At 62.3% G+C, this 8278-nt stretch overlaps 1 protein-coding gene across 5 annotated transcripts in view; it reads right to left on the bottom strand.

Moving 5' to 3' along the window:
* LOC136304553 (genetic suppressor element 1-like) overlaps nt 1–7516 on the bottom strand; it is a 28770-nt gene extending 21254 nt beyond the window's left edge. For 4 of the 5 annotated variants that reach the window (XM_066208064.1, XM_066208062.1, XM_066208063.1 and 1 more), the window contains exon 1: nt 7309–7516. In XM_066208064.1, coding sequence (XP_066064161.1) covers nt 7309–7345 — 37 coding nt within the window. In that variant the 5' untranslated portion in view covers nt 7346–7516. Of the gene's footprint in view, nt 1–649; nt 750–7308 lie in introns of those variants that run through there. The other variant, XM_066208065.1, reaches the window with a different exon arrangement.
* Between the last annotated feature and the right edge of the window lie 762 nt (nt 7517–8278).

The raw sequence follows: 8278 nt of genomic DNA on the forward strand, positions 1-8278 counted from the left end.
GCAGGGTGGGGAGCCAGGACTCAGCCAAGGGAAGGGGCTGCAGGACACAGTTGGGAAGTGGCAGGGCAAGGTGAGCAGACGCCTCGTGTCACCCCCCCGCAGCATTGGGGCCACAGCCAAAAAACTGCCCCCATCACGGGGTGGGTGCCCACAGGGGACCCCCACTGCTGGTGGGTGACCCTGCTGGCACCAGGGACTCCCCAGCATCCACCCCAGCTGCACCCGAAAAAGCAGAGAGGGCTTCCAGAGTGCTGCCCCCATCCCTTACCCCATCCATGAGGCAGCTCACGCCAGGCTCCAGGGGCAATTAACAACAGGTACTAATAGCAGGTATTAATAACGAGCACTAATAATGGGCATTAATAACGAGTATTAATAAGGAGCATTAATAACGCTGCCTGGCAGATTACGCCGCCCGCCCGGCTCGATATGAGATTTATGGATGGCGTGAAGTCCGGAAATACAGGAGTATTAATGGTAATTCCCCGTGTCCTAGCAAAGGTCACAGGCAATCTCCATCAATCCCGCTGCACAGCCGGGGCTCTGGGCTGGATGGGGGAGTCCAGGCAGGATGGGGGTCCCCCCCTTCCCCCCCGGGATCCCCCAGCAGTTTGTGGTGGCCCAGCACGGGACAGAGCAAAGGTTTTACCTCAGGGTAAGAAATTATCCCTGGCAAACAGGGAATTTGCTGTGTGGATTTTCGTTTTCCCAGTCCCAGCGCCATCTGCTCCCGATGGGTGCCCCACGTCCTTTGAGCTTTGAGCTACGAGATGTTGTGGAGGTCTTGGGAAGACCTTGGGTTTCTCCAGGCCTGGGAGCTCCTGCAGTGTCACCAGGGCCACCTTGATGGGTGCTCCCCTTTTCATGGAGCCCCACAAAAAAAAAAAAAAATGAGGAAGGTTTGAAGGACCAGAGTCTGCTGAGGACAGAGACATGCTGCCAGCACTGGTGGGACAGATCCAGCACGTTCCTCATTGCGAGGAAGATCAACCAAAACCCCAGCAAGGGGAGCAGACCCCTCTTCTCTTCCCACGCCGGGATTTAGGGTGATTAATACCAGTGATCCCCTGTGCCGGCGCTGGGAAGGCCGGCCCGTGCCCCCACGAGCAGCATCTTCCCTTTTCGCCTACAGTAATCCTCAGCCTTTCGAGCAAATTATTAAAATTCACTTATATTTAATCTGCCTGCTGGAATTAATTGAATTTTTACGCTTGGCAAATGTCAGTGGGTGCACGCTGCCTCCCAACGGGGACCCGGCTGCAGGTGCAGCGGGCACAGCCCGCGGCTCTCACCACTCCCCAGGGATGAATCCCACCCTGGAGCAGGGCACAGGGTGCCCACAGGCCCCACCGGCAAGGGCAGTGGGATGCCAGCACCTTCCCAGCTCTGCAGGAACGCTCAGCGACACTGAGCATCCCACAAACCTCCCCAAATCCCTTGGGATTCCCATGCGGTGGCTTTGGAGGGGACAGGAGGAGCCCCTCTCTCCCTTTCCCACACCCGTGCAGGAGGTGCCAGCGCCCTGCCTGGCATTGTGGTCGCCCTCCGGGTGATGAGAGCCTTCCTCCCCTCCCAATCCTCCTCCTCCTCGCAAATTGCCAAAGCATTTAATTTGCCCGCTGGGAAGGCCGAGGGAAAAGAGGCTCTATTTTGCCGGTAATAAGCCCTCCAGACAAAGGCGGGATGAGCCATTCAGCGCCGGGAAGGGGGAAGGGTCCGGCCCCGCTCCGGAGCCGTGCCAGGGTCTCGGGGAAGCCAGAGATTCCCTCCTTGTTGGGGGGAGCCAGCACCGGGACACGCACACAGGACGGGACACTCACCCCAGGATGACCCCGGGACGATCCCGAGGCTCCGGGATGGGCGGTGGGATAGGACACACCAGCCAGGGCGTTGGGGACGCTCCGGCCCTGCAAAGTGACCCAAAAATCCCAACCCCAACGTGGCCTCAGTCGCCGCTGCCCCCGGGAACAGCTCCCCGTTCCCTGCTCGGGGATGCTCCTCTCCCCAACCCACCGGGATGGAGAAGTTCACGGTCGAGCGTGGAGTTCACGGTCGGCAGGAGCCACGGGGGACCCCCGGGCCCCCGCGGGCAACTTCCAAACTTGACTGGCGCTTGCCCCCCTCCACCGCCCGCCCGGGATTATCATAAATTAAGACGTAATTACTCCATGGAAATTTACAGCACAAAGCTGCGGCGCTAACAAGTGTGTTTGGCGGCACCGGGGGGAGATACAAAGCGCTATTGTCTGGCAGGCGCCAAAAAAGCTGCTCTGCCCCCAAAACCCACACATCCCGGGGACAGGGATGAGGGTGGGGATGGCGGCGGAGCCACAGCACGGCAGCAGCGCGGGGAACCAGGTTGGTTTGAGCTCCAAAAGGAGGGTCCCAGCAGGGAGGGCTTGGGTGATGCCCAGGGTGATGGGTGCCCTCCAGGCAGGTGCCACGGCTTTGCTCCCCAACAAAGACATCTCCTTTATTCCCTCAAAGAACTCTCAGATCCCAACCATAGGTGCTGCACCCAGAAAACCTCCCCCCCCCCAACCCCTTTCCCCCAACTCCAGCACACAAGGGGTTAAAACTAAACCCCCTGGAGACCTGGAAGGGGGGGACACACACACATGGGGACCAATGCCAGCGCTGGTGTGTGTGTCCCCCTCCTCCCGGTGCTGCCACATTCCCCCAGCTGTCACACGCATTAAAAAATAATAATCATCAACGTGGCAAGAAAAAAAAAAAAAAACAACAAAAACCAACAGCCAACAACCGAACCCAACAAAACAGTGCGAAAAAATTCAGGCGGCTAAAACAAATCCAGCAATAAAGGAGCTGGGATCCTCGGGAAAGCTGGCTGTGCAATTAAGCAGTTTTCTGCTGTACGCCGATAATCACCTAATTATACTATTAATGACAGTTCAACCTGCTCGGAAATAAAAGGACATTCTTCCATAACAGGATGCCAGCTGTTTGTTACAGATGTCAAACATCTTTAAAGCATTATTATTAAAAGAAGGGGGGAAGGAGGAAGCTTGGGGATGCTGAAGCAGAGCCGTCTTTCCCCCCTCAAAGCATCTTGCAAGGGATGAGGGTGGGAGGGGGGGGTTTGGAGTGCCACCCCCACTTGGAATCCGGGAGAATAATCTGTCAGAGGGTTGTTCTTTTTTTTCCGGCGGGGGTCGATGTTTGGGAGCCATAAATTCCCCCCCCCCCCCCCCCCCCCAGCGTCGGGGCTGGCGGCGAGAGGCGCCTGGGTTTAATTAAGCGCAGCGTTCGAGAAATAAAGTTAAAAATCAGTCATAAAATTAGAGGGAGGGGATGCTCCTGCTGCCAGGCTCGGGGCAGGGCTGGCCCCTCTCTCTCCCCCCTCCCCTCTCCCCGGCTGCCACCGCCGGTGCCGGGAGCGCGGCTGCCGCCGGCGGTGCCCGCACACGTGCCGCGGTGCCGTGCCAAGGAGCATCCCGGCAGGTGCCGACAGCCGCTGCCAAGGCGAGGGAAAAGGGGGGGACACGCCGGAGAGAAAGGCAGCACCTGCTCCCCCTTCAAAGCCCCGCGGTGCGTTTGGAGGTTCGGAGGTGAGCGGCGCCTGCTGCACCCCCCGGGGATTGGGAGGGCGGGGAGGGGTGGCAGGGATGCCCCCCTGAAATCGCCAGCCGAATTCCCGCTGGGGTGATTCCATCTCTCCCCCGGCAGCTCCGTGCTGGCACAGCCGTTCCCGGGGGGCAGCAGGGTGCCCACCCGCCGTGGGGTGATACCCACCCACCCAGACACCTGGCTTTGCACCCTGTCCCATATAGCTACCGGCAAATCTGCCTGTAAAACCATCAGGAACCAGGTTTAGCCTGGGAATAAAGAGATTACCTGGGAGGGGGGGAGGTGAGAAAGGAAGGAGGAAGGAAAAAGGGGGTGTCTGGGAATAATTCACCCCCCCTCCCGGCTGTGCAGCTACTGATATCCCGGGTGCCTGCGGGGCCATGGCGTGAGCAGGATGGCTGCAGAAAGGCACCGGATTTTGGGGGTGCCCAACCACCCACTCAGAGCTGGGGGGCTGTGATGGAGCCCCCTCCCCAGGCCCGGACCCCCTGGCCCCTTGGCACACGCTGGCCTGGCACGGCCCCCTCTTGCCAGACAGGATCCAGCAGGAAAAAACCATCTGGGAAGCGTCCCCCCTCCCGAGCTCCGAGCAATGCCCCCAGTACCCCCCCTTCCCCTGGCTTCCCTCTTCCCCCCCTCCCCTCCTCAAACCATCACGGGGAAGCTGGAAAGTGGTTGACATGGTTGCCATGGCGACCGAATTTAGGACTGGCGGGAGGAGGAGGAGGAGGAGGAAGAAGATGGTGGGGTGGGCAAGGGAGGAAGGCAGGAGGACTTCCCGGCACCCCAACACGGCTTGGAACCCCCCGGCATCACCCAGCCCCCCCCGCCCCTCAGCACCCCACCAACACCTCCTCGTGCACCCCCTCGACCCCCACACCCGGCGAGGATGAGGAAGGGTATCCCCAAACCCAGCTGGGGGGAATGCCGAAAGTGGGGCTCAGCCCCGAGCACCCCAAACCCAGCCCGGGGGCGACTGTGCCCGCCCAGCGCTGCCGAGAGCCGCCGGTGACTCACACCTCGCGCCAGCGGCACCCGCCGAGCGGGTGTTTACGCGGCATCACCCAGCTCCTTCCATCTGCTTTGATCCAGGGGCTAAATATTCCCGGCCCCGGCATAAAAATAGGAACCATTTGGGAAGGTCCTGAGTCAGCAGCATCCGCTGCCGGCACCCACCGCCATCCTCCTCGGCACGCCAGGCACCCGCCGGGGAGCCCCAGGGCCCCCTCGGCACCTGGGGGATTTGCCGGGTTTGGGGACACTCACAGGGAGGGGGAGCCCCCCAAAAAAGCTGCGTGTATCCAGGTGCCACCCTTGTGCCTGCTGGAGCAAACGGCCAGGCCCTCCGGGGATGCTCCGTGTCCCCAAAGGAGGGTGGTGTCCCCGAGGGACGCTGACACCGGCCAGAGGGTGACAGCTGCACCCACGTTATCTCAGGGAAGATCAGCCTGAGCGTGGTTCCCATGAGGACCAGCAGGGAATGGGGTCCCTGCCCTGCCCCGTGGCTCTCAGTGATGCCTGATGGCAGGTCCCCAAAGCACCCAGTGTCCCCCTGCGGCCAGCTGAGCCCCGTGACACAAATCCAGCCTCAGGACCAGAGGCACACAGGGGACACTGGCATCGGTGACCACCGGGATAAAAGGGGACAGAAGCATCAGTGACCAGAGAGACAGAGGTGACAGGAGCATTGGTGAGGTGACCAGAGGGATAAAAGGGGACAGCAGCATTGGTGACAACAGGGACAGAAGCTTCAGTGACCAGAGGGATTACAGGGAACAGGAGCATCAGTGACAAGAGGGGACAGGAGCATTGGTGACCAGAGGGACTAAGGGGACACGGAGGAGCCGGTTGGATCCCGGGCCAGCCAAGCTCGGGGACAAACCACCGAGGAGATGAGCGTGTGACACGGGCCACGGCCAGGCAGTCCCTGAGGCGGTGACAGTCCCCAGCAGGACTCAGCGCCGCTGAGTCACCGCCACCAGCCCCGCGCTGATGAAACCCCCGGCAGCCCAGGGCGGGGGGAAGGTTCCCGGCTCCATCTGCTCCCACCCGACCTGGCCCACCGGCATCTCCCAACGCCCGGCAGCTGCCGCCAGCGATCCCGCTGCGTGCCAGCGCCTCCAGCATCATTCCCCCTAATTGCTTTAAACCTCGCAGCCTGACACTTCCATGTTCCTCTCCGCCTTGCTTTTCTCCTCCGATTTTATTATTCCCCCTCCTCCGAGGCGCTCGGGGAGCCGGCCGGAGGAGCAGGGTTTTCCGGGGAGCAGGAATTAGTGCATCAGCCACAACGGCAAAACCAGAAGTTTCACGCAACAGGAGCCGCCGCCGGGAACCCCGGCTCGACCGGCGCGTGCTAAATATGGAATTTAAGGGGGGAAAAAAGCCAACCCCAAACCCGTCTCCCTGCACCTGCAGCCCTCGGAGGAGTTCCCCACTGCAAGGGATGGCTCCGAGGCCGGGCAGGAATCGCCCAGGGCTGCTGCAGGCGGTGGAGAAGAGCGAGGAGCAGGCGAGGGGATGGCGTTTGGGGGGGAAACACGGGGAGCGGGACCCCCAGAGCCGGCACGGAGGAGGGCGCAGGGTGGGAGCGCTCAGGGTGCCACAGGAAAGCAGGTCACCCACGTCCCCACCGTGGCACAGCGCTGGCAGGGGATGTCACAGCGCTACCCCTCCCAGAGCGGGGGGACCCCCAATTCGACCCCGGTGCCCCCCCGGCCGCCCTTCCCGGCTCGCCTTCGTGCGCTCCAGCGCAGGCGCGCTGGGAGAGCCGCTGGCTCCGGTGAGAACGGCCACATGCCAAAGCCATTTCCTGAAACAAACAACCATCGGCGGGGGAACGGCCACGCGTGGGCACCGAGCCCCGCAGAGGGCCCTGCCGCTGCTCCCCAACTCCGGCAGAGCGCCCCGAGCCTGCACCCCCCGAGCCTGCACAGCCCGAAAGCGCCTCGAGTTCACGGCCGGGGCTCCCAGCCCGAGGCCGCATCCGGAGGCTGCACCACGAGCGTGAACCCCGAGAGCACCCCGAGATCACACCCTGAGCTCACAGCCCGAGCGTGCCGAGTCTACACCCTCGGTGCACACCCCAAACACGCACCCCAGAGCCTGCACCCAGCGGAGCGCCTCCAGCTCCCACCCTCCAGCACCCCAAAGCCCCCTCAGAGCACTCACCCTGAGCACACACCTGCACGTACCCCCCAAGGCCACGGATGCTCCCCAACCCCCCCCCCCCGGGGGATCCCCCTCCCTCGCCGGCTGCTGCGGGGGCCGGGGCTGCCGGCTGGGGTGGCACGGCAAACTTTGGTGCCCCAAATCCCCGTGCCCTGACAGCGACGAGGCTGGCACCCCAAAACACAGAGCAGCATCCCGCATTTCTCCCCATTCCACCTCGGCCACAACGCCCCCCGACTCCTCGGGGAGAGGGAGAAACCCCCAGGGTGAGGGAGTGGCAGCAGGAGAAGAGAAGGGGGATCCAAGCACCCCAAAACACTGCAGTGCCGTGCCAGGGCTCTCTGCTCCCCCCTCTCCTCTCTTCCCCTGACCCCAAACCTTTTATAAGGCGCTGGAAGAAAGTAAGTTCACCCCCAAATCGCCCTTGGCTGCCGCTGGCTGGGGAGGACAAAGGGGAGTCCCCGGGTTGGGGGGGACCCCGGGGGGAGACCCCGGAGTGGAGGGAGAGGGAGCGCAGAGGGCTGGCGGCAGCATCGCTCGGTGCCTTACCTGGTAAGTAATAGAGAGGTGGTTTCAACCCAAACATGATTTATGTTACAGTTCCATTGCAGCCAGGGGAAAAAAAAAAATTAAAAAATAAAAATAAAAGAGCCAACGTGAGGAGGATGTGTCAGGAAGCAAGAAAAAAAAAGGAAAAAAAAAAAAGAAAAAAAAAAAAAGAAAAAACCCCAAAAATTAGCACCAAGCCACACGGAGGGGGTTGGAAAAATAAACCAGAGGCGAAAAAATACGGTGGAGCGGGGAGGAGGAGGAGGAGAAGGAGGAGGAGGAGGAGGAGGAGCGGGGGGAATCAAGTGCGTGGGGGGAGGAGGAAAAATAAAAATTGAAATAGCAGCGAGCCCAGGGCGCCGGCGGAGGGTGGCGGTGGCGGCTGTCACCGGCGGGGCCAGGGCAGGAGCCTGGCTGCCACGCGTGACGCCTTCCCGGGGGTTTTCCTGCCGCTGAGCCCCCAGCTGCCAACCGCAGGCACACAAAAAGCCGGCGACGACGACGAGGAGGAGGAGGATGAAGAGGCGGTGGGACCCTCGGCGGCGGGGAACGCACCCCCTGAGCAGTGCAGTGGGGTCCCCCCCCACGCTGGGGAGGGCGCTGGGGGGCGTGGGGCGGGTGACCCACTCGGGGGCTTTGCGAGCCGGTGTCTGTTCGTCCGTCCGTCCGTCCGTGCGGCCGGAAAGCCGCGTCTCCGCGGGCTGCGCCAAGGCGGGCGGGCGAGAGGCGGCAGACTTGCCCCTCGATCAATTTTCATGCAAGAATCATTATCGGTAAATTGGAAATCTGGCTCCTTGACAGCAGATTTGTCTCCCCTAATGACGGGGAGCGGGCAGGAGGGCGGCCGGCAGCTGCTCGCCCCAGCACCCTCCGCCCACCGTCCGCGTCCCCCGGGCTCCAGCCTTTGGCCCCGGCGGTTTCGGGGGAGGGGGTGAACCCCCGGGGCGCCCCGGGGAGCAGCCTCCTTCCC

This window comes from Chamaea fasciata, unplaced genomic scaffold (assembly GCF_029207755.1).
Source record: "Chamaea fasciata isolate MVZ Bird 193981 ecotype frontalis unplaced genomic scaffold, bChaFas1.0.hap1 SCAF_121, whole genome shotgun sequence".
NCBI lineage: Eukaryota > Metazoa > Chordata > Aves > Passeriformes > Sylviidae > Chamaea > Chamaea fasciata.